General features: G+C 39.1%; 1 protein-coding gene across 1 annotated transcript in view; it reads left to right on the forward strand.

Annotated features, from left to right (window-relative positions):
- Nucleotides 1-4,189: 4,189 nt before the first annotated feature.
- The window catches only part of PLPP4 (phospholipid phosphatase 4), a 127,254-nt gene continuing 104,040 nt past the window's right edge, over nucleotides 4,190-27,403 (forward strand). Inside the window, exon 1 of the mRNA XM_088132075.1 lies at nucleotides 4,190-4,694. Coding sequence (XP_087988201.1) covers nucleotides 4,639-4,694 — 56 coding nt within the window. The 5' untranslated portion in view covers nucleotides 4,190-4,638. The remainder of the gene's footprint in view (nucleotides 4,695-27,403) is intronic.

Consider the following 27,403-nt stretch of genomic DNA (forward strand, 5'->3'; position numbering starts at 1 on the left):
TCTTATCTATAAATAAATCCACAAAACGTCATCTTTTCAGGCCTGGTGTCAGCAGAAAGTCCAAAAAGGATAGTCAGAAATAACACATCTAGTTTTAACCTTGATCAAATAAACCAACTTTATATTCCTTCCTTTTACTTCTAACTGTAATGGAAGGCATGTGCGAGGAGGATACTGGAATGGAGGATCAAGGTTATCAGGAGGGAGGGGGAGCATTCCTGAGCAAGCACTTCCTCAGCCCTCAGTAGGACCATGAGAAGGTGAAGAATTGAAACTGGCCCCTCCCTAGAGTCTCATGGGGTATAGCCACTAGTTGCTTTAGCATAGGTTTAGTCTGGCGAGATTCTGTCTATGAAGTGCAAGCTAATAACGAAACTATACTGGACTGGACTGCCTTGTTGTCGTTTTTGGGCTGGGCCTGACACTAACAGTCTTAATCTTTAGTTCATTCGAATGTTGTCATAAGATTTTATTTTTCTTCATTTCTTCTTTGTCTCATTGCACAGAGTTCTTCAAGGCTTTAACAAGCCTCTTTTGTAAATCCAGTAGAGAAAAAATTATCCAGGTCCCTCTCTTGGTTTGGCATTTGTATTTCCTTTTTAAAAGTTAAAACCTCAACTAGTTTCTTTTGTAGATCCAGTGAAACATCCTTTTCTAAATAATTCTCTTGGCCTGTTAGTTGTAAATCCACTTTTGATACCACCTCTATCTTGTCAGATAAAATTTGTTCTACCTTTGTCACTTCTTCAATAACATCTTTTGGACATAGTTTATCCATAGAAGCAGACATATTTACTGATATTGTTTATATTATATTTTCTGATTCCATTCTTCAGAAGTCTCCTTCAGTATTTTTATTGTCATAACCATCTTGCAGCCCTGTATATCTTTCCCCTGCCAAAAGCTTTTAGTCTCCTCTTGTGTTCAGTTTTTGAAATCATAAAATAATTTACATATATTATGTCTTATAAAAACCAAAAACAGGATCTATTTCCCATGAAAAGCTTTTTGTACTTTATAATTAATTCCAAAATTTTACTGTAAAAGTTTCAATATTCCAATTTTATCTGGGCTCTTGGTCCATTTATAACTTTCTAAGATCAAAATCTTATTTAGCTTTTTGCTGTTTATTTCATATTCTTTAAGTTCTTAAGTTTATAAGTAAAGTTTTCTTTCATTCAGAATTAAAGGCAGACTCACCTGGCATTTTCAGACTTGTCATTCCGAAGGTCTCTAATAGCTTAGAAGTAGTTAATGAACAATTACTGAAAATGATTAGAAAGTCAGGTTTGCGAACTTAGTGTCCTTTACGACTCCGCCACGGTTGCGAGCAAGATGGCTAATCCCATTGTCTCCTGGGGCTCAAATCCACAGAAGACCCCTGTTGTGTAGTCTCCTCACAGGGAATAGTTGTCCAAAGTACATATGAGTGATTTCCAGTCCTCTGCATAACTGAGCTGTTCCAAGGAACCGGTCCACTCACTGGTTCCTTGGTCTTTGTCATGGTTGCTGGTTCTGCTTTTGTAGAGCTATCTTCAGTCCGCCATACCTCCCCCAGAAGCCCAAGGCTTATGCTCCTAAGTGACTATTTCACTTATCTGGACTGTACTGACATTATTTTCAATTGTCTCTGTGTGTTGCCTTCTCTTGTCTCTTTCTTGTATTCCCCATTTCCTTTAATTTCACTGCTTTAATGAAGACATTTGTCTTTAAACCATTCCCATACACAAGACTATATGATTGCACACTTACTCCTTGTGATTCAGGCCTGGCACATGATTTAAGGTAGATATTTCTGGGCTTTTGACACAAAAAATCAAAGCATCATCCTTTCAGTTTTACCTAAAGCTTGCCAGATGGAGAAATTGGAATGGAAAAGAACTCTCCAGCTAGACAATGTTTAGGGTGCATCAGGATGTTCAGTTGACTAGCCTATCATATTTATCTTTTATTGGGGACTTCTGGAAGATATTGTACATCAGAGAAGTTTAATAAGATCTCCTCTCCCATGTCATAATGACAGGATCAAATTAGGCCTGAAGCAGAATGTTTCTGATAGGTATCAGAAATATTTTTTGATTCCACTTGAGTTTCTGTTTATTGTCCCATAGATTTGTCCTGCTCAGAAGCCATGGATCCCTAAATTGCTAAACATCCTTAACTCCAGTTGAAGCAAGAGAATTTCAAAATTAATTCTAGGGTTGAAGAAAATGGAGTTTGCAGGGAATCAGAGGCAACATGCCTTATATATCAGCTGCCAGGAAGCAACAGTGAAAAAAAGCTATCGTCTTCCTGGCCATGTATGTAAGTTTCTGGAATGCGTTTGGTCGGCTACACAGAATACTGGACCAGTTCAACCATTAACAACCTGATTCAGCTGGCGTCTTCTTATGAATTCTCACTCCTTTCCATAAATTTGCATTTCCCCTCCTCTCTCTCAATCATGACTGTACAGTATGTGTATAAACCCTTCAAAAAAGCAACCTTGGCATAACATTATATGTGCATTATTTACTAAATTGTGTGCCTTAGCCATAAAGCTATGTCATATCCAGCTTTGTTAACAGAAGCATACCACGGATTAAACTGTTAAACTGTTATTGTATTTTTGGATTGTGCTTGGATTGTGTTATTTTTGTACTGGTCTTGGACCATATTAAAGAAAAGTTAATGGATTTATATGTGCATAAAATCCATTTCTTGAATGAAATGAGTGGTAGTTTTGCATTTTAATATATGGGGAGAAATAAGGGTGAAGAGAACATTTGGGACATCCCTAGTTCCTGCTTCAATTATTTTTACATATTTGTTGGACATAAACAGTCTTCTTTTTCCATTGTGATGATAAATAATTATGTCTCATAGATAAAGGCCAAAAGTGATCAGCCCGGGATCTCTTTAGTCTGATTTTTATATTTATATAACTAATTCATACAGTGCTATATGTCACGATGCAGCATAACTCCCTCAGATTTCTGCCTGGACAAGTAATGTAACAGACGGGATCTGGAGGGTGCATTATGCTTTTTACAGATGAATCTAACACATATTCATCAGGGACCAAGGCAAACTGTTGCACAGAGGCCGACCATTAAAGCCATTAGCGCACACGAGATCAAGCAATCCTTACAGCTTAAACAATGTGACATTTAAGATTGCTTTCTTAAATTGCAATTTCCTTGGTTTTTCAGACAGAGTGGAAATTGCAAGCATCTTAAACTCTCATTTTCTATACTTTAAATAACAACATGTGAAGAGTTTTAGCCATCATAAAGTGCTCTATAAATGTTAACGCAATTCAGCCATTATCTTGATTAGGCCTATTTTGAAAGATAATGCTTGTTTCTCACATCTGGTCAACAAGGCAAATGAATGCAACCCGCATGGCCACCCTAAGGAATATAAATTTAATCCAGTGCTGAAATTATGTGCTTTACTAAATGTGATGCAGATGTAATGAATGATGCTCGAAATAAATTCCACGTAGAAAATGTGGCACTCTCAGAGGTGGTTTTGGATGATCAAAATGGTATTCAAATCTTTTTATAGAAACAGAATATGAGATATACAGCATTTGGGTTTTTTTTAAATACAGCATTCCTCCCCCCTCTTTTTTTTTAAATAACTTTTTTTCAACCCTTACCATAGCTGGGTTACTAAAATGTGTTGGGTAAACACAGCCTTAGAAGTTACCAAGTTTTCACCCCCCCTCCCCCACTGGCAGTACCGGCTGAATGGGAAAACTGCTTCATCTGCTCAAACGCTTCGCCTTTGAACAGGCTGTTATGGGAACAAGCATCCTGCAACGGACAGGAAGGAATGATTGCCTTTGCTCTTCTCTGAAAAGACAGGTACCCCCAAAATATAAACGGGTTATGCCCAGGTTAGCAGACTAGCATTGCAATTTAGTTTTGGGCGGGGGGGGGGAATACAACCAAGAGAACAACCCTTGTCAGCCCGGTCTTTGTTTTTGAAAATTGGTTCTGGCTCTTTTTTTTGTTTTAAATAGGGGATGTGGAGGAAAACCAGCAGGGAATCCGCAATCGCAGCCGGAATAAGAGCAAATGTGCTGGAGCGTAGAATCCTGTAACTCCAGGCGGGCAACAGATAGTCTCTAGATGGGGAGGGGCATGGAAATCCCCCAGGATCCCCTCAGCCCAGCCTGCGCTAGAAAGCGACGGGAGCCTCCGCCTCCGCCTCCGCCCCCGCTCTCCGTCCTCTGGCACCCAAGGAGGGAAGCCCCTGTCGGCCGGCCAGCCAGCCAACCAACGAAGCGAGCAGGCGCCCCGGGTGCGCGGAGCCGGCCACTTCTCTCCGCGGCCAGCGACTCCGTCCTGTCTGCCGCTTTGGGAGCCCAGGCAATGGCCTGAATCATCCCGGGCTCCTGCTGGCCTTGGGAATGGACGCGGAGGCGCTGGCTCTGGGCGCCGCGCGGCACTTGGGCGGGAGGGGGGAAGGCGGCTCTCCAGAAGAGCGGCTCCGGAGCCAGGCAGCGCTTCTTCCGATCGCCGCCCCGGCTCTGCCTGGGTCCATGGGATTCCAGCCGAGGCTGTGAAGCCGCCGCCAGCCACCCGCCCGCCCCGCCAGCCGCTCGGACCGAGCCCCCGCCTGCTCCTGCCGCTCGTCTTGGACCAAACCATGCGGGATCTAGCTGTCGAGATCGGGATTCGAGTCCTGCTCTTCGGCGTCTTCGTGTAAGTGTTGGAGCAACTTTCCTCTTTCTTTTCCTGTTTGCCGCCAAGCTCGAGGCGCCAACATCGGCCCACCTGCGCGCGCTTTCGGATCTGTTGCAAAACCCAACAGTGGTGTTGGAAGGCTGAGGCCGGGGCGAGTTGGAGCCGGGAGGAAAATACGGCAAAGCGGCCGGCCCTGTGGGGCTGCTACCCAAAGCCCCAGCCTGTGCCCCGGGTCCGATGTTAGGTGTATTTTAAGATAAGGATTCTGATTTAAGGGGAGACGTTATCCCCTTCGAACCCTTCCCTTTACTTTCCTCCCTATTGGATCGGTGATCGCCGTGTCCAGAGAGATGCATTCTGCACATGCTCAGAGGCATATTTGGCGTTGTAAATTCATCGGCTTTAGAATGAGGTCTTGGCTAGCGCTAGAGCCCTGGCATAAGGGAACCTCCGGCATGCTGCTAATACTGGTGAGCTTTTTCCTTGACCTAAAGCTGTCTGAAGAAGCATCTAAATGTTTAGGATTGTTAAACTGTACTCTGGTTGCCAAAGTCAGATAGCAAGAACTCAGGCAGTTCTTAATGCAGTTTTGTCCATCTGGAAAAATGTGGAGGTGGGGTGAAGTAAGAATAATTGGAAATGCCTTTTTCTTGTATTTTCTTTTTAAAACACGAAGGCTTCCTGGTCATTACTATAAAAGTAAAGGAGGCTTTCTGTACACTATTGTGTCTATTACAAGTCCCCCCTCCCCAAACTAACAGTCTCAGAATGCACTGGACTACGAAATCCAGCACTCCAGCCAGCATCCTTTATCTCCTAGAAATGGTTTAGATCTAAGTAAAGACCAGGAAAATCTTTCTGCTCCTCGGTGTGTGTGTTGTTCTGGGTTTGTTTAACTTATGGAGCAATCCACAACGTGCCTCCCCAAAACAAGCCCCATGCCTAGGATTGTAGAGTTATTCTTACATCCTTTGCCATCTCCCTCAGTCTACTCAGGGCAAGCCCAAGCCCGTTGTTGCCTGGGGTGAAATATACGGTACCTCCAACCTCCACTCCCTTCCAGGCACTGAACTTATTTTAACACTGGTCTATGGACATGTCTTCCAAGGCCCCGAAGTCAAGAGACTCTCCTAGTGGGTGAAGCCAAGCAGTTGACACTGCCATGTCAGAGACCTCGGCATCTGCTGTCTAAGGCTGATGCATCCCTCAGCTCTGCTGTATCCTTCAGGGTTTCTGTCCCTTCTCCCTTCGTATCACAGCTTCTGGGAGAAGGCTGGTCCAAATGTAATGAGACGCACTGAGGAGTTCAATGTGTGTGGACTTCTGAAGAGGGACCACAGATTGATTGCTTCTGGGAGCCCATCCTGGATCTCATGATCCTTTAGAAGTTCAGAAGTGGGGAGGGAGAAAGCAAGCAAGCAGGGAAGCTTTGTCTGACTCACAGAATGACCTTAAGGAAATCTTGACTTAGGAGTGCGAGTGATGCAGCAGGAGGACTTGGCATATCTGTTTCTTTCTTTCCTTGGCTGTGCCAGGATTCTCTTGAATGGCTTATCCTGCCTTTTTCTGGAAACTGACAAAGGGGGAGAAAAAAATGGCTGGGGGTGGGGGGGAAGAAGGGAAAAAAACATTGTCCTTCTGCTGCATACAGTCTCCCTGCACCACTGCTGCTTTTTAATTGGCTGCAAGTCTTTATGTTAAGGATTATGTTTTTATAACTGTAAAAAAACTTGTATCTTTGTATGAGGTAATTTCCTCCTGGTGTTTGGCTTTTATAGTGCACACTATAACTTCAAAGTAGTGGGAAACTGTTGCTGTCCCTTGTTTCCCTTCCTTTCCCTTCCTTTCCTTTCCCTTCCCTTCCCTTCCACAACTCAAGTGCAGTGTGTAAAAGGGGGGGGGGCGGTGTCTATTGATGCCTTTCTTCTTGAATGTGTTATATAACATAACCAACATTGGTTACTGTTTAGATGAATAGACAGTCTTAATTTTGCCAGCAGAAAAAAAAGTCATATGCTTGGAGATAAAATGGTATGTCTAAATGTTTTAACTAACATGTCTCCCTCCCCTTTTTCCCTTCCCCACTGTTCCTTTGATGGGACAAACCATCTTTTTCTAGGTCAGCTATTCACACTTTCCACAGACCTGGAAACCAGTAGCCATACTTGTAGAAATGATGGGGTGTAGTACTCCCTCAGATTGGGAGGCTATTAATTTGGATGGAGGTTATTGTAGACTAAGATTTAGTAGTTATTTCCTATGGAGAACATACCTGCCACAGATATACAATGTGGAAGCTATGATCATATTTGGGATTTTCCTTTCACCTGAGATCTGCAGTATGAGAAGCTTGAAGGACATGTACTGTATTCATAAAAGAATATTAAAAGAATTACATGATTATCTTTGAATAGCTCACATTATCTAGTGTTGCTATCTTAAAAGTACTTGAAGAAACATGAGTTTTATGAGTGTATTTTTCATGATCTTACTGAAATAATTCCAAGTGTTTCTCCCCTCCCTCAATATTTAAGTGTCTCAATCCCAGCCTTTGCTTCCAAAAAGCGCTGATAATAATAATAATAATAATATTTCTTAATACCAACTTTTGACAAGGTTAATGCATGTTAGCAGCACATGATAACTCTTATATTGCTAAGCACTTATACATTTCTAGTGCCTCTTTCATTATTTCTGTTCTATCCCTGGATAGAATTTTTCCTTCAACACATTTTGAAGATGATGCTATTTTGCTGCTGAATCAGATCTGAGATGAAAGAGGATAAAGGCCACTGGCTTTCACTTGGTAGGCTTTTCCGTTCCTTAAAAACTGATCAAAGAAAAACTCTTCTAACACCTCTGAAAATAATATTAAGATGAATAGAATTGCAATGGAAGTCTGACAAGAATTCAGTCCATTCTACCATTATGAAAAAGAAGTGACCACTGTAGGTGGCAGATCAGAGAACAGCAGTGAGCTGCTGGAAGGCAGACCTAGAGTGTTTTATAGCCTTTGTTCATCCACTGGGCTATCTTGTAATCCCCTGATGAGTGGAGGACACTGTCCCATCACTAGGTTTGAAAGAGGAGTATTCTTTTATTGTTCAATTATCATTTGGGTTGGCTTCTATATATATCATGGAGAACTGATGCTATTTTACTGTTGTCTCAGGCAGCCCAGTGTGTTGGTTTGTTCTGAACTGGAGATTCTCCAATCATTGTGCCCAGGACTATGTCTTAACTAGGTTGTATGGGAAATGCCCCAGCAAAGTACCCGATGCAGAGGACATTTCACATAACTTTATTTTAGACCAAATGATGAAAATAAAACAAAAGCAAACATTGAATATATACTTTGGATGTTCATCTGCCAGACTGCTCTTGTTAGTGTACTTCGTAAAAGTAAGCCTGCATTCACTGGAGCTTACATTTCTGCCATGGCTATGATGCTACTCTAGTTTGGTCTATTTGCTTACAGTATTTGTTTTATCTGCAGTTGTTGGCCCTGGATAGATCAGAGGCATCCACCAAACACAGTGCTAATGAGATCAGTAATTGAATAAGATATACATGATTTTCCCATGTTAAATGGGAAAGTCACCATACTCAGTTTAGGCAGTCTGTCTGCAACCAGCTGTCAGGTCCTGACAAATCTCTTTTCGCAGAACTTTCCACAAGATGGATTAAGCCTCTGTACGGGCCCTGGAACTTGTGGCTAATTGCCTAGTTTCATGGGCCGAGGAATCAGAAGTAGCACTTCTGGTGATGCCTAGGACATGGGAGCAATATGGGGAACAACACGGCCTTTCATATAGCCAGTTCCCATGCAATTTAAAGTTTTAACTGTTTACAACAGCACCTTGAATTTAACCAGAAAGAAACCAGCCACCAGTACACTTCAACTACAATAGGCATAACACGGTCTAAATATTGAATTTCCACCAGTGACTTAATGCCTGGCGTTTACAAGCTATTTAGCTTCTACATTTTTCACTATCTGCAGTTTCTAGATATTTTTCAAGGGCAGTCCTACATGTAATACATTGTAGTAATCTCACTGGACGGTGGCAAAATCTGCTTTAGTTAGGGCAGTCATAGTTGGCGAAGCAGTTGAATTTGAAAAATGGCACCCCTTGCAACAGATATGATCTATGAGATCAAGGAGCTTTCTCAAATTACTAATACGTGAGAAATGCAGACTGATCCAAAAGCAAGTTGCACACCTAATTCTGAATCAAGTCATCTGCCTACCAGTAGTACTTCCAATGTGTAAAAATTAGGTTTTGCTCAAGGCTGCCAAAAAGCAATCTAAAACTCTCCCATTTCTTGAGGAGCTGATAAAAATGTCACAACGGAAAGAGAAATGAACCTAGATTACATCTCCCAGCAACAGCAAGGAGGGCAAGATGGAATCTCATGGACTGCTGGCCACAGCAGAAGAAATCCTCACCCACTCAAGATAGGATACGAGGGATCATTGTCTTATGTGCTGTGGAGAGGTTTGGGAGAATCCCTAAGGTTGCAGTCCCCACAGTCCCCACGTTTATTCCTCTGAACAAGTTAATCAGTGAGATCACCAGAACAGTCACATTTATTTATTTATATTTATTTTAATTATGGGGGGTGCAGAAAGTAGATGCTGTTCCAGATATATCAATATATTTTTGAGTTTTCAATTCTGCATAATAGTGAACAGAAAGCTTATTTATTTATTTATTTACTTACTTACTTACTAGATTTATATCGCCACCCATCTCATGTAAGCAATTCTAGGAGGCTGACACAATAAAAACATAATATAGTAAAGCATACAGTAAATAAAACATACGGAAGTAAACAGAATGGCAACTAAGAATAAACCAGTCAACAACAAATACATTAAACTCATGGGCCTGACCCCGATGCTTGAAAGAAAAGCCAGACGTAAGCTTTACAAACGGCCAACAAGAATGGGGCTAATCTAATTTTTGGAGGAATGGTGTTCCAGGAGACAAGGGTTGCAGCTGAAAAGTCATGCTTCCTGGGTCCTGCCGGATGACATTATTTAACCTACAGGACCTGGAGCATGCCCCTTCTGCCAGATCTGATGGGATGAGTAGAGACAGTTGGGGGGGGGGCTCTCATAAATAACTTGGCCCCATGCTATGAAGGGCTTTATAGGTAATAATCAGCACCTTGAATTGTACGTGAAAGCCTACTGGGAGCCAGTGCATCTCACAGAGCAAAGGTGTAATCAGGTACAACCATAATTGCTTGCCCCACTGCATTTCTCAAGGTGGAAATGAAGATGGTGATTATTCTTGATATATTAATCTGAATATAAAATATATTGGTCTGCTACGTAATAGGAAAGCTTAACAGAAAGTTATCCTTTAGTGCTAAGGGAAGGGATTAGATTTTTTTCTAATTCTATTGCTTTTGGATTTGAATTGATAGCTTTGTCACTTAATTGTCTAACTGAAGATACTTGTTGATTGGCTTTTGATGGCTGTAAGTCAATTCTTCAATGAGCCCTGAAGTTGGTAGGTTATATTGTTCTTATATGGTTGGCTGCAAATTGGAGAAGCAGCTGGGAGATGCAGTGCGGTCAGTGAAAGTGAGACTGCAAGTTTTGTATCTGCTTGGAAAAAATAGGCTTTGGGAGGGCTACCTGCAAACGGATACATTTGCTTTTTAGGGAACTGAGCCTGTAGGCAGAAAACTGTATTTTATCAAATCAACTTATAAGACTGTAGTATTGCTTACCAAAGCCTCCCTCAACTGTGTGACCTCCAGCATTTGGCTGAGAATTTTGGGATTTGTAGTACAGTATATCTTATGGGCTGGGACAAGTTCCATTATACTACCTAGCAGAAGTTCTGTTGATTAGAAGACAGAAGTTTTTTCCCAATTTGAAAAAAGTCAGGTATTGAACCTGGATAATATTGCACACAAAGCATAAACTCTTCTACCTTGTAGTTGGTTGTTCCATTATATTAAATATCCTGAACAGTTAAAAGCTCCATTTATTTCTGCTCTTTTATCACCATAAAGAAACAGAGTTATAGTGGTTGCCCCTTAGTCCTTCATTCGTTTGAAAAATTTGGAACTATGCATTCTCATGGAATAATTAAAAACATTATTCCTAATAACACCATCTTGTTCTGGGTGCTGGGAGTTTCAGCACAATTGTAGCTAGAGCTGTGTAGAGGGAAAAATACCATACCGAGTGCTGATAAAATGATGGTGTCCCATCTTACCTACTACTTTATAAAGCTCATATTGATTTGTGTTATTGCTGATGGATTGATTGCAAGCTGTGTCAAGCTTCAATGAAAAACCCATAATGCTTGATAAACGTGTCATATTTTTGTTAGGCCGATTAGTGAGTTGATCCATAAAAATTGCCTCCTGCAATTTGGTGAGGCTAATAAAATGCAAAACAGTGCCAGAATTCATACTTGGGTGCCTTCATTATAGAAACAACACATTGCTAGGCATGGGTTCAGGCTGCATGATTTTAATGGCAATTAGATGATGCACACCCCTGGGTATGAGCTGATGTGTGAGGCTAAGTCAGTCAAACAGAGAGAGATCTGTATTTGTTTGATATAGTTTCCGGGGCACTTACTTTGGCAAGTAATACTTTTCATGTGCTAACCACAATGGGAAATACTCATAGATTCATCTTACTGTAAGAATATCTATTAAACTATAATTTAATATGTTTGGTGAGTTAATGTAATACAGTGCCTGTGCAACTGAACTGTACTCTAGGAAATTGAACAACGTGTTCTGTCATGTCACCTTAACACTTCTATTACAAGCGTGGGGTAATTCTAACACACTTTGGCACCCCATATGGGTTCCTGGTCTAAAGGTTGTGTTTGGATTTAATAACTGTGATATACTGTGAGAAGATTGAACCTAGGTAAGCAGAGCTTGGCTTCACATGTTGTGAGGAGAAATTAATGCTCTTTTTTGTGGGTGTATTGCATGTTTTGTCTGAACTCAACTAGTTGATCAATCTAACTACACTTTTGTAGAAATATGCCAATAAGCCAACTTCAAGTCCTTGAGTATTAAGCTCACTTGATTTAACATAACTTGGTTAACATTAATCATAGTTTTTGTTTCAGGCATAATATTAAACTGTAGTTAATTGGAGGCATCCAGTGTCCTCCTTGCAATGTGAGGGTTGCCTTGGATCATTCTTGTTATAATAAACAGCAGCCATTATAGTTGAACAAATGTGAATGCTTGAAGTGCTTCATAAATGCTAAATACTATAACTTGGTTTAATTAACTAACGTGGGGAGGAGTATCTGTTAAAGTGAAATGTCTGTTAAATTCCAAGAGGTTTTTATGCTGACCTACTTTATGGATTTTATGCATATGTAAAATGGAATGCAGTTTTTCAAAGATATATTTTATGTATTTTACACATGCGTGAAATGGCAAATGGTATTTATACGTATGCAGGAACCTTCAGTTTACAGGCAGATTTTGTACACTGAATGGATGGTTTTCAATTAAAAGCCTTCAACTACCAAATTTAGTTGTGAACTACCTGTAGCTGACTGGCTAAGGCAGCAGTGGTAGGTAATTTTGCAAAGGGTAAATAAACACCACTAAAGGTAGAACAAGCTATGATGCCTCTCATTGCCATTTCCTGTGCCTTATTCCTCCTCTTCCTCCTCCTCCTCAAATGTCTGCTAGAAAGATGATTAAAAGAATTAGACAATTACCAAAGAATACTGCAGTTGTACCTGCTTTCATGTTGTGTCATCACTTGTGGAAGTTCATCCATTAGCTGCTACCGGCCAAATTATTCTGGTGTACAGATGCTGGCAAAGAACAATAGTCTCACAGCAAGGAAAAATGCAAAAGACCAAAAGTAATTAGATTAGAAGTGAAAAGATAGGAGCTGGAGGCATAGCTATCAGAAAGTACAGAAAAGATGTCCTACAGTGAACATTCCAGGAATAATAGGAGTCAGCATCATGGCGATAAATCACCTTTAGGAATTAGCTCCCAGCCAATACATTCTCAGTGGGAATCCCAAGTAGCATATATTCTTAATTGCTTTCATATTATGCACCACTATTTTGATTTTTAAAGATGTGAATCATCCAGTAGTTGCTGTTGTGGCTATCTTACAGCAAATTGCAAATTGTATTTCATATGAACCTGTGAATTCCTAAAATGTTTTTATTTTATCTGCTGGCACAGCTAACAAAGACAAGTGACTAAGAAAGAAACTTCTACGATAATTCTGTTTCTTCCACATTTTCTTTAAATCTTATCATATATCAGCTCTTTTATTTGAAAAAAAATATGTACTAAAACAAAATGTACTAATGACTAAAAAAATTGTACTAATAACAATGAACTAGTCCCTGAGCCATAATTCTAATTACTTTTTCAAGACTGCAGATATTGGAACATTTTCTCAACATGATGGGATTATATCAGAGATCTTTAGGAGAGCAGGACCAGCTGTATCAAACAGCAGCAGTAGCCACCTTTGGCAGCAGTTAGTAGTGAGGAACAATACTACGATTTTTGAAGAACAGGGCTGTTTCTCCTAAGTGGCATGGCTTGGATCTCTTAAGCAAGCCTGCTATATCCTTAGATGTACTGTCCTATGGCCAGATTACATATTACTTGAAAGATGTAACTCCATGTCACGTTCTTTCAGTGACGAGTATGCTGACTCCAGTTTTTATAGTATTTTACCCATTTGTCTCCACTATAGTCCTATTCCGGATTTTCCTCTTACTATTCCTGTGTTCTGCATTTCCAATCTAGGATCCACTGAAAATGAACTAAGGAAAAAGCAAACAGACAAACAAAAACAGGTAGCTACTAGCTATGTCTTTAAAGCAGTGTTTAAGATTCAGTTGCCAGACCAGTGGGCTTCTCTGTATGGGACAGAGGTACTGTTAGTTCGTTGTTGGTAAAAGCCCAGTATATTTCTGTGAACCATGAACTATGATGATAAGCTCCAACATAGTTGCTGGTAGATCAGCATAGCTATTATGTATTATGGTATACTATTTCCAATATTTTATTATACTATATTATATTATATTATATTATATTATATTATATTATATTATATTAAATATAAAATAATATAATACTATAGAATATAAAGCTATTTGTATTCTGCACGCATAGGCCACGGATACATTTTAGTTACCATTTCCCATGTTCAATAAATTCTAGGGGTGGATCTGCATCTATAAAGGAGAATTTTTACTCTTATTAGAATACTGATGTAGGAAGAAAGGAAAAAAAAATAGGCTTCTTGATCTATTTATTTAATGTATTACACCTTTGCTGATTTTAACAAGAAAGGATTTGCAAATGATAGCCATTCTTTCTAATACGCTTCCAGATTCTGACACTCCAGCCACACAGCGTAGGAGACCTTCATTAATTTTTCTCAATGTATTGCATAACAAATGGTAAAAGATGTAAGTAGAAAAATGGTCTCTTTCATAAACATTCATGATGGGAATTGAATTGCACATCACATTGTGGGGGACAAATTGTCTCTTTCATGTGCAGAACCTTGGTCACATTTTCTCTTAGTAACTCAAATAGTATTCACCAATGGGCTATTTTGTAGGAAGATGTCCTTTATCTTCTCTGTTTTGTGCACTCGAGGATAGTGCTGATAGTAACTTATTTAAAGAGAAAAGCCAATGCCTTGATATAAAGTTCCCCAACTGCCTGCCACCTTTTGATGTGTTGGGGTAGTAATTCACATAATTACTATCCCAACACAGTTCAAGTTTGCCCTGGGCCAGGACCACATGTACCCTTTAACTCCCTCCCCAAATATATAAACAGCAAAAAAGGCCGAAACATTGGACGTTTACCAGCTTTTCATGGCAGATGTTTATGAGCATGGGTGAATATTTTTCTGAGTATAAGTAAGCATTCTAGAAGAATTATTCATAGAGATAAATACAGTGCATTCGGAAAGTATTCAGACCCCCTTCACTTTTTTCAATTTTGTTATGTTGCAGCCTGATACTACAATCGTTCAAATTCATTTTTTTCTCATTAATCTACACTCAGTACTCCATAATGACAAAGTGAAAACAGAATTTTAGAAATGTCTGTAAAGTTATTAAAAAGAAAAAACTGAAATATCACTTTGGCATAAGTATTCAGACCCTTTGCAACAACACTTGAAATTTAGCTCAGGTGCCTTCCATTTCTCTTGATTGTTGCTGAGCTGTTTCTACACCTTGATTGGAGTCCACCTGTGGTAAATTACATTGATTGGACCTGATTTGGAAAGGCCTCACAGCTGACAATGCATACTATATCAGAGCAAAAGCCATGAGGTCAGAGGAACTGCTTGCAGAGCTCAGAATTATTGCAAGGCACAGATCTGGGGAAGGCTATAAAAAATTTCTGCTGCACTGAAGGTTCCCAAGAGCACAGTGGCCTCCATAATTCTCAAATGGAAGAAGTTTGGCACAACTAGGATTCTTCCAAGAGCTGGTCACTTGGCCAAACTGAGTAATTGGGGGAGAAGAGCCTTAGTAAGAGAGGTGACCAAGAACCTGATGGTCACTCTGACTGAGCTCCAGAGATCCTGTGTGTAGATGGGACAAAGTTCTAGAAGGACAACCATCACTGCAGCCCTCCACCAATCTGGGCTTTCTGGCAGAGTGGCTAGACTGAGCCTCTCTTCAGTGCAAAACACATGAAAGCCTGCTTGGAGTTTGCAAAAAAGCACCTGAAGGACTCTCAGACTGTGAGGAACAAGATTCTCTGGTCTGATGAAACCAAGATTGAACTGTTTGGCCTCAATTCTAAATGTTATGTCTGGAGGAAACCAGGCACTGCTCATCACCTGCCCAATACCATCCCAACAGTGAAGCATGGTGGTGGCAGCGTCATGCTGTGGGGGTGTTTTTCAGCAGCAGGGACTGGGAGACTGGTCAGGGTTGAGGGAAAGCTGAATGGAGCAAAGTACAGAGATATTCTCAATGAAAACCTGTTCCACAACGCTCAGGACCTCAGACTTGGCCGAATGTTCCCCTTCCAACATGACAGTGATCCTATACACACAGCCAAGACAACACAGGAATGGCTTAGGGACAACTCTGTGAATGTCTTAGAGTGGCCCAGCCAGAAGACTTGAACCCCATTGAACATCTCTGGAGAGACCTGAAAATGGCTGTCCACCGATGGTCCCCATTCAACCTGATTGAGCTTGAGAGGATTTGCAAAGAAGAATGGCAGAAAATCCCCCAATCCAGGTGTGCAAAGCTTGTCGTTTCATACCAAAAAAGACTCGAGGCTGTAATTGCTGCCAAAGGTGCTTCAGCAAAGTACTGAGTAAAGGATCTGAATACTTATGCCAATGTGATATTTCAGTTTTTCCTTTTTAATAAATTTACAGAGATTTCTAAAATTCTGTTTTCACTGTCATTATGAGGTACTGAGTGTAGATTAATGGGGGAAAAATGAATTTGAACGATTGTAGTATGAGGCTGTAACATAACAAAATTGAAAAAAGTGAAGGGGGTCTGAATACTTTCCGAATGCACTGTATATCACTTACTGTATATGGATAACCTTTACCAAACATGGTGTTTATATTTACTTATTTCATAATGATACCAACTTAAAAATTATATGGAATTTTCCAGCATTGCTAGTGAAAAGACTGTATTCAACTCTTCCTTTTCTTTGTGTATGGAGTATATTTCTGGAAAGGAAAAAAGCATGAAAAAGATGACAGAAATTTTCAAGAGCTAACATCTGGATCCATGTCAAATTCTATGAATGAGGCAAGCAAATAAAGTGTCATATGAATATGGCTTTGAACACACAACTGTATAGTTTCAATTTGTATGCAAGTCAGGCTAGATGGATTAACAACTAGACATGGCATGAAGCAGCTTGCTATTGTCTGGTGACTTTATTTCAACCTTTTCTGTCTGTTTCATTATTTTTGCTTATAATATATTGAAATATGCCAGATGAAATATTAGAATGGGAAGTATTACCTGTTGACAAGAAACTAGATTACATGTCTTTAAGCTACCAAGCTCAGATACTAAAGATATAAGTGGGACTTGAAAAAAACAAACTTTCAAAGGTTATAACAATGCTTTTCTTCCTCTTTATCTATATGCCATGATATGTTTGCAAATGTTTAAAAAGCGTTGATGTCTCATTAGTTATGTTCTTCAAAGTAAATATTTAAACAGGGTTGTTGTTTTATACACTTCTTCAGATGAAAGAAGTGGAGTGAGACTCAAGGTCCATTTGTAATTTCAGGGCTTTGTGACGTTCACTGATGAAGAGTTGTGGTATTTAAATGTTTCAGTTTAAATTTAATGGTTAGTGAGAGCCGGTGTGTTGTAGCAGTTAGTACAGGCAGGTGGTAGAGTAAAATCCAAGGGAGCAAGTCCTTCATTAGCCACAGACACTCACTGGATGCCTTTGGACCAGATACTGTCTTTTTGCCAACCTATCTTGCTGCATTATTACTCCAAGAAAAGTGCAATACGCTATCATGAGATCCCAGAAGAAAGATAGGATATAAATCTAATAAATAAAAATAATCACGTTGAATAAAGGATTTTTATTTTATATGGCAGTCAGATATACTTTTGGGAAAGAATTGGGAACGTTCCCGGCTTACTGCCATTTGTAAAACCTAAGTGGTTATGAGATGCATTAATAATGGAAACACAGCAGTGGCCAAGAAAAGCATAGATGTAGTTAATTGTTCTTGATCGCCACAGGTGGAATCTGAGAGGCAAGTGCTAACACCAGTCCTTCCAGTTAGAAGGACTTAAGGTTTCTTCTTGTCCCCTGGGGAAAATTTCTCCTTTCGTTCTTATGCTGTGTCTTCTGGGGAAAGTACAGTAGAGGCTTTCCATTGGTTCATCTTGGACACTGAGAATAAAAAAGAGGGAACAGATGTAGAAGAGAGTTCCCCCATAAGGTGGAAGCACCTCCTGGAATACACACACTAACTGGTCAGTACCTGGCAGAAAGCTGCAGATGAGACAATTACCTGTACATGGCTGAGCTAGGGGGAAGGAACATCAGGGGAAAAAGCCAGTCAGGCCTCCAGAGATGGCAGAATAATAAAGGACATGAGCAGTAGTATTAGCTTCAAGCCCACCTGCAATGCAGCAAACTTGAAGGCTCCTCCAAACCTTCACCCCTCTTGATAGACAAGGCACTGGCTCTCTGGCAGCCTGAAAGACTGCCAGCCCCCCCCCCCCCCCCCAATGATGAGAACATGTCCTGGGAGAGAGATCCTTATTATGGGGTAGTCTAAGCCAGATGTTTGAGATCTTTAAAATGTTACGTTGCAGCTTTTCATGTCGGCTATTGCTGGAATTTAGTGTTGATTAAAGTGGCATTTGCTATTAGTTAGAATTCTTTCATGTGTTGATTAGGATTAAAATAAAGACTTTCAGGGCTGTGGTACTGTAGCTTGAGATCATCCCTGACTGTGAAATAATTTGTAGTAGAAATGACTTCAGAGATAATTGGATTGTTCCTTATAAGCAGTATCTTGTTAATAACATCTGTTGTGTTTATCTATGGGGCATTGTGACTGTAATTTATTGAGACATTATTATTATTATTATTATTAAATATTTATTCTATTAAACTTTTTGTGCCTGTGTAAGTTAACACTGAATTATTTTTTCCCATCTTTCTGCAATCTTAACTTACCCTGCATCGGTGGCATGTTATGTACATACACTGGTGATTATAGTTAAATCTTACTTTTAAATTTCTATCATAAGTAGTGGTGCAAAAATCATTCATCTTTTCTACTCCCCTTTGCTTTACATATATAAAGTACAACCCACCCATCCCCGAACGGGTGCCCTATGCCTCATCTGATTTACATGTAATATCAGTGCTTTATCTTTGGTGGGTCTTTCAATAATTTTATAATGTGGGTCTTCTAAATATAGATCAGATTATATACCAGCAACTTTGCTGCTCTGAAGTTCTTCTGATGGAGAATGTTACTAGATTGTCCTACACCGTTTCTTGCTTCTGAGGCTATTCTATTTGTCTTTTAAAGGCAACAGAATTCTTGCTAATTTCTTGTTTTCTGTATCCTGAATCATACTGTCAGTAGGTCACCAGAGGTGGTGGTCATCTTCATTATTGTTATCATTTGATAATGCTGGTGCTTTTTATCATCCATTTTTAGTAACCATCAAGGGCTGTTGATGTGGTAAGACTGTGTAGTAGATTCTGCAAATGCAAGTATTATAATGGAATACCTGGAAAAAGTTTTTCATTTAATAGCTCCCCTTCTGAATTCGACAGCTTGCATTGAAACGTATGAACTGCAAGATACAAGTCTGAGTCAATAACAGCTTTGTCAGAAATCATTCTCTTCCTGTCTTATCAAAAATGCCACATATGCAGTGAAAGATGCAACTCAGGGAATGAAAAATTAAGTGGAGGTAGGCTACAGACTGAAATAAATATATTGACAGGAAAACACAGGGGAAAGATAATGAGACGAAGTCATGAAAGAAGCCACCCATCATCAGAAAGTATTTCTATGCCTTCAGGATATCAGTTTATTTGTTTATTTATTTACTTGGTGTATATCCAGTCATAATCTCCAAGGACACTCTGTGTTTTATATTAACAGTTAAGGTCACTGCAAATCTGCTGAGCTGTATTATGTTATCTTTGGAGATGAAACCAATTTTCTGGATAATTCTGAGAATGTTAAGATCCTTTTAGTTCTAACTAAATGCTTATAAACAGTAAGAATGAAGCTTTGTATTTGCCTTTCCATCAGTGCATTTTAACTAATCATCTTTTGGGCTTTCTGTAATTTGAACTAGTAAAAAAACATATTATTTTCATTTAATTCCATTAAGGAGAAAACCAGCTGCTTTGAATTAATCCACGGAAGAAAGAATGCGGGTTAGAAGTTTTCTAATGCTTCTCAGCATTTTCATTCTATTTTGGTTACAGATAAAGAGCTGGTAGAACAGTTGTTATAAAACAGTATGATTGTATGTATATTTGCTTGGAAATAACTTATGATTTAAATGGTATTCTACAATCCTATAAATAAGGAGTAAACAATGGGACTTCTAAATAGATATAGTAGGATTTATTGATATTCTGGTAAGTATACTTAGGATTACAGGAATGATCTACTAATGTGTGTTAAAATGTATGTCAACGATATAGTACAATATTACCACTTCTGAAATGATCATACATTGGAATAAGGTTTTAGTTTCCTCTCACAGCATATTAGTTATTTCTTGAAGTCAGATGAGAGCAAGATGGGAGGAGGGGTTGAATGTGGGGACTCAGTTCTTTCTGCTTTTATAGTACTCTGGGATTTTAGGTAGTCTATCCAAGCACAAATCAGGTCCACTCAACTTTTTCAGGTTCAGCCAAGGTTAGCTAGATGGTGCTAATTGCTATGATAGGAATGATTCTTACACTGATTACTCTGCATGGATGATCCCTCTCATATATGACATGCAAATGAGAGAGGATTCTGGTACTTCTCCCTTGATCAGCTGCTGACGCACAAGTTGGCATACTCCCTACTGCCTCTGTGTTCATAAACTGAGAAACACAGGGCTGGGCCATGCTGGTGTGAATGCAAAGTTTGGTTTCTTGCAAATAAGCATCCTGGGTAAATTTACTCAGTGTACCTCCAGAAATGTTTCCATTTAGAAAGCTGATAAGCTTCTTAAAGCAATTTCCCAAAAGTCAGTAGGCAGTGCCAGCCAAAAGAGAAGACAACAGGAACAAGAAAACAGAAATGGGCCTGAGCTTTAAAAAAGGAAGCTGAAATCCTGCTTTTGCCAAAGTTTTAATGCTCCAGATTGATCGTGTCTTGGGTTGGCTGACCTGTTTGGAATATTGGAGAACTCAGGTTGTTGAGTTATCATCTAGATTGTTGGAGCTGCTCACTTGCAAGTAATGTGCAACACTGGAATCCTAGATGTGGGAGAGTCTGGCTTGCTGCTCTAAGATTGTCTTTTATTAAAGCAATGAATGTAGGTGACTTCATGAAGATGTTTTATTGGGAATGGTATGGAAGTGGCTTAACACTGTCTTCCTCTGGGAGTTTTTTTTATTTTTTATTCCCAATCTTTCCTACACCCCTACCTGGTGGTCTCTGATCCACGTAGAAATCTGATCCAACCTTACTTAGATTTTTTTTTTTTAATTGTCCACATAGCTAGGTGCTACCGCCTGCTATGACTCTCTTTTATTACTGGAGCTAAACTTATGTCTATGCATGGTGTGGGCAGATCAGGAATCAGTGGTCTAAAGACTTACAAATTTCCAGTGGCTACCTTGCAAGTGTATCCTGCCCCAACATTTAGGAAGTCATTCAAATGCATAACCTACTGCACCCTTTCTAGCACTGAAAGGCATTACTTACTGCACTTGCCTCCATTTTTATAGAATTCTTTAAAAAAAGCCGATGATTAAAGGGAAAAAAGGTTTTCTGAGTGGTTTTTTCCCCCTAGTTGTGAATTTTCTTGGTTCATTTACTCACTTTGTTTATTCATATCTGAAATAATGATCCTTAGCAATGCTACTGAGCTTTTCCCATACCTCTTCAAACATTAGTTAATTAAAAAGAAGAGAAGCTACTTTATTAGGCTCTAGGACATCTTTTGGCATAGGTAAAGCAAAAGTTAAATTAAGGTGGGAAGAATTGTTCTATTCTCTGTGTCAGACTTGCTTTTAAGTAATTCACTTGATACTCATTGTCTTGTTTGATTGTGTAGAAAAGTAGTTTAATTCACCTTGCAAAATAAGTTCAGGTTTGTTGAACATCCATTGCTCTAATAAACTGCCTCTTCCTATTACAGCTTTCTTCAGTTATTTATCTATGAAACTCTGAATTTGTGGTGGTAGGTTGGAACTCTGGTATCACAACAATTCTTTTAATTTCTTACTAAAATATATTTGTTGTCCTAAGATAGAAGTTCTCTTGGAGATTGATGGGGCATCTAGTACGGGATGTTAAATGCACATATGGGTGTACATGCATAAATACCTTTACACAGGCATGTGTAGGTGCCCTTTGTTGCTTGACACATGGAGTTTTCCTCTACATACTTAAATGCTTGGCTATTCTTCTAAGCAGACAAGGAGCATAGCCTTTAGCTGCTGTCTCTTCTGACATCTTTCTGATCTGGTTCTTATTATGGCAAAGGTAGGTCAGGATTATATTATTTGAGCTTCAGGTGGTCTCAGTGACTGAATGTACCTTTGAACTACTACTCTGTGATATGCTAATTTTCTTTATGAAGCAGTATTCAAGCAAGTAAGCAAGCAATTAGAAATGGTACAACTGAAACTCAGGGTGACCACTTCAAAGAGAACCACACTTATGTCTTTGCTTTTTGGCAGGTAAACAAGAATCTTTCACAGTAACCAGGATTCATTCTTTATGCAGAGCATAAAGATCGCCAATTGTATGCATCAGGAAGTTTAGCAGAAAGGAAAGGGTTTTTTGAGGGGGAATTGGCTGGAGGGAAGTTTGGGAAATGAAGGCCTGTATCACCAGAATTTTGCACTGTTATCAACTAGAAGTCTAGTTTTCAAATCATGAGTAGCTCTGCTTCATTCTCCTTTGGTCCAACATCTGTCTTGTCCTGTACTTGATACCACTCTTCAGGAAAGATTAACAGAAACTGGAGTAAGACCATAGAAAGTCAATGAGGATAATCAGAATCTAAGCCCAATAAAGAAAAAGTGAAGGAATTCAGAAGGTTGTACTTGAGAAGTGAAGACTAAGGGTGGCAGAATATGGTAGAATTCTTTTCAATATTTGAAAAGATGTCACATAGAAGGTCGACGTTTGTTATCTTTGATTCCAAAATGCAGGACCAGAATGCTGGTTTAAGGGCAGACTGTAAGTGAATATTAGGGGGAAAGCAACCTTCTTAACAGTGAGAGGAGTTCAACAATGTACTAATTACCAAGACAGATGGTGAGCTTTCCTCCACTGGATGTGTTCAAGCATAGTCAGCCAGTAGTCATAATTGCTTTAAATTGGATTCTTGAACTGAGCAAGGGCTTGGACTAGATATCTTAAATGGTCCCTTCCAACTCCAAAACCTTGAAGGAACTTTAAGTGAGGGTGCTGATTGAAACAATCAGAGTGGTTGGTATTGCAGTGGCCTGAAGAGTGGAGCCAGGGTTAGGGAAATAGGAATCAGGGATGGAAGAAGGGATTAGGAAGATGAAATGTGAAATTTAGAAAGGATATTATCTTAAAGGTGGATTGAAGTCACTAGTTCAGACCCCTGTGAGAACCAGCCTCTGAGAAGAAACCCAAACAAGCAGACTGAAAGAAAAGACCCAAATCCCACATTGAACAAGAGGTAAGATAAGAAACTAAGTAGAGCAGAAAAAAAATAGGGAAAATGTCATTTGGGACCTTGACTGCAGGAAAAAGCAAGAAAGAGTTGGGATTAAATTACTGCTCTTTCATTTAGTGTATAACTTGTAGTTTCAGAGTCACATGGGCCTCTATGAAGCCTATTAAAAAGTTGCTACTCTCTTGTAATCCTTAACATGATGGAAGGGGTGCATTATGAAATACATGTACCCAAACATATTACCTGTATTTAATTAATTGTAATTATAATTTCAAGACAGTTTTTTATTTTTCCTGTCAGACTTTCCTCCACAGGCAGGAATGAACAACTTAGGTAAGTTCCCAAGAATCCAAGAACCTCAGCTAAGTTATATTTGTAGAATAATGTTTTTCAGCAACTTTAGTGATTCAGGAACAAACCTTACATAGAGAAAGAATATTCAAACCATCCTGCATGTCATTTTCTTTCCCACCCTCTTTAATCAGATTTGCTATTATACTGTTTTTCACTGACTGTGTTAGAACTAACTCTCACGTTTTCTTGTGATTCTTTATTGCACATTTTCATGCAGTTCTTTATCCTAAGTTCATATACGTTTTAGAAAGCCTCTCCTGACATGCTGCTCAAAGACCAGATAGAGCCAACAGCTCCAACCATGTTTGTACAACCGTCTATAAAGTCTGTACCTTGTCTTTCTGTAGAGCTCTGCAATGAGCAGCTCCATTTCATATGTCAGGGAGATAACATTATAGTATTCCACTGGAGATCAGATTAACACATTAAGGTTGTCCTGATTGGAATTCATTCTCACAGAACAGAATGGCAACAGTTACCAAAGGAATCTCCACTTTGTGTTTCCTGTGTGATTCCAATTGTCTGTCGCACTCTCCATGGTTTTCAGATGTTGACATTTTAGCTGTCGATGAAAATTTAAAATTTCTTAGGTTTCACTGAGAACTGTAGTTGATATGGTATACGTTTTTTTTTTTTAATTATGAAAGTAATTCAATATATCCCTGTGGTAGGAACAAGGATTACAGTTGAGTTCTTTTATTTGAGCTTACTGAAATTGTTTTGGGATCTTGTTTTTAAGTGTGTTCAGACTTGAGACACTTATGATAATTATTGAGATTCTGGTTATTGAGGTTGAGCAAGTTTATTTCCCTTGCTTGTTAAAAATACACCTCTATGCAGAATGAAAAGTAGGAAAAGAAACCCTATACAATGGTTTTAGTAACGTGTCTTCTAACTAATTGTGCTTCCTTCTGGGGCCATCTTACTTCTTGAATCTCCTATTCCATGTGCAAAAATCAAAGAGCTCTTTGAGCTCTTTTGCTCAAAGAGTTAGACAGCATAAAGAGAAAAATTGAAGGCATAGAAGTAGTATCTTCCTTGTAGTATCTTGTGTTACATCCTGCCTTATAGCATCTACTCCTTGAGGCAGCTGTTATTTGACCTATTAGCAGGGCTGGCAGTAGAATCATAGAATCTAAGTTTGGAAGGGGTAATTTCAGCCGTAATCTCCAACCCTCTGTTCAGTGTATGAATCTACAGTACGTTAAGGCAGATGGCTGTATAGCTTCCACTTGAGCATATCCAGTATTTCCACTTGAGCAAATCCAGTAAATCAGAGACAACTACTTCTGGTTAATTGAATCTATAGCCAGCTACATATCCACTGTACTTCATGCCATCCAGCCATACTCATCTAGCATGGTAATTAAAATACCATGGGGTTTATTGTCAAGCTCTTTGCTGAAATAAAGATATATTATACCTACCGTAATCTTACAAACTTATAAGGAAGGTACTGAATGAGATAGTCTGGCAAGATGTGTACTTGTCAAATCTATCCTGATATGTGGTAATTGCTACTTTTTTCCCTTGGTGCTTACAGATTGAATTCTTGAAGATCTGCTGTTGAAACTTCCCAGGCGTAGATTTTGGGTTGATTGGGGTATAGTTTCCTGGCTCCTCATTTTTAAGTATTTTTAAGATAGGGAAGACATCTGAACATCAGCTGACATTTCACTAGTGCCCCAGGATCCCTCAAAGATAATGCATGCAAGTTCAGCAAGTATAATGGTATGTAGGAATGACCTTGGGAGACAGGAGGAAGAGCTGGAGACTAGACAAGGAACTACCAGAGGAGCAAAACAAAACCTCTACCAGCACTGGCAAGGCAGGCCACAGCATATAAATAGAGAGCAAATCCCATCCCATTTTAGCACTGAAGATGTCACCTAGCTGGGTAATGAAACGTTTGCAAGAAAAGAACCAAGCTCAGAGAACCCCAAGGACTCCACAGTTCAACTCTGAGCTACACATATTCGCCTCTATTGGTACTAGACAAGTGTCAGACAAACAACAGCTGAGTCTGCAGAAGGAATGGAGACATGGCAAACATCTCAGAAGGGAGCCTTCCTAGTTTCTTGGACTGTAAAGGCGAAGGGGGAGAGATGTACTTTCAGACTTGCAAGATTCTGTTAATGTAACTTTACAATAAAGTTAGAGCTAGTACTTCTGGGTGTGCTTCTTGTCTGGACTACCTCATAAGGCTGACAGCAAGTTCCTTCCTAGAATGCAATTCATTTGTCCATAGATATGTAAGCTCATTCAAAGTAAAGAAGTATTCCATGATCTATCACACTCAAGCTTCAATTCTGCCCTTTAATCCTGTTCTTCACAGTTGCATGATGGATTGTTTTTGTCATCCTTTGCCAATCTCCACTCATTCTGGCTTTAGCTTTCTTACAGCACCTATAACATTTTAATACTATAGAAGTGAACATTATAATACTCCTCTCCATGACCTGTCCCTCTTTCTGTCCCCTATATGTGTCTTTTTTGCTTTTAGGTCTTAACTAACTTTTTTGTGGAGCCACATTATCTGACCATATTTCTATCAGTGACAAGCTTCTCTCCTACTCCTTCATCTCACTGTACCATTTTCTGAAAGAAAGAACCCTCTTGTAGGAAAAGAAAGAACCAAATAAAAATGAATAGCTCTGTTTTATTTTTGTTCCCTAACATTTTTCCATCTTCACTGAGACATTAGCATTTTGATTCTTTTCTCTTCCTTACGTTTCTATAGAAGGTATTTTTGTGATTCTTAGCATACTTCATCAATTTCAACTCATTCTGAGCTTTTACTTTCCTAACACCATCTCTACAGCTCTAGTGACATGTCTGTTTCCCCTCCTATATGTGTTCAATTTTGGTTTTTGATGTTTACTGTGCTGTGCCTTTGTACAAACACATTGGCTTATTTTGTTTTTTCCATAATTTCCCCCTAAATAGATTTGTTTGCAATTTTTCTTTTTGTGATTTTCTTTAAGGAAAAGTCTTATCTTGAGCCAGTGTGGCTCTGAAAATGATTCAGAAGATGTGCATACACAAATGTAGCTGTAACTGCACTGGGACTTCTAAAGGTATTAATGATGAAAACATAGGAAATATGTGTTTATTTGACTGGATGGTCCCCACATTTTCTGAATTTTTATTTACTGATTCACAATCTTAGAGCATTTGAGTAACACTGCTTTCTTTATTACTAAAACATATCTTCAGAAATTGAATATACTGTTTTGGAGGATTATTGGGGAAAATTTTCCACCTCATTTCCCATTCAGGTGTCTCCAGATGCTAGTTAAAAGAGGTTTTTATTTTCCTGACTTCTCTTTGAGATCAGTGAATGGTAAGTTTTGTCCTCTAGATGCTTCCCCTAATGTACAGTCTTGGAATTGGCATATCTGACATAAATAAATTGAAAATACAAATTGAAGGGCATTAGGATTCACCTATGGAAAATATGGAATTCTTTCTCCTTCTGTATTACCTACCAGAATAAATGGTGTGCAGTAATATGCCAACTCTAGTTTGAACCTTATGATTATGCCATTTTAGCAAAGTGGAATAATGCAAATTTGATAATAGCAGAACATTATTTTTTGCTGGAGAACCTGGTACAATGCAGAATGTATACTTTAAGTCAATTAATTGAATCAGACAGTGAATTACTGCCTTTTGAGGAACTGCAGCATTAGTGTCATTTGCAACAAAATGCGGAGTAGCAATAACTTAAAATACTTCTTGACATTATGTATGCCTAAGTGCTTTGGAACTTTTTATTTGTGGATGATATAACAGACTCTCTAATAATAAACATATAACTGTTATTTACAAGCAGTTGTTAAATTATATTAAGTTAGACCTTCAAGATATAAGGAATAGAGCTGTGTAGCATTTTGGATGCAAAGGAAAAAGAGGTTTTGCAGCTCCTGGAAAAAATAAGTTTGGTTTAAGGAGGAGACAGATGTATTGTATGCACCCCTGCATATT

The sequence above is a fragment of the Python bivittatus genome, unplaced genomic scaffold (assembly GCF_059951505.1).
Source record: "Python bivittatus isolate LINGU-HERP-01145 unplaced genomic scaffold, Pbiv_v1 ctg000980_np1212, whole genome shotgun sequence".
NCBI lineage: Eukaryota > Metazoa > Chordata > Lepidosauria > Squamata > Pythonidae > Python > Python bivittatus.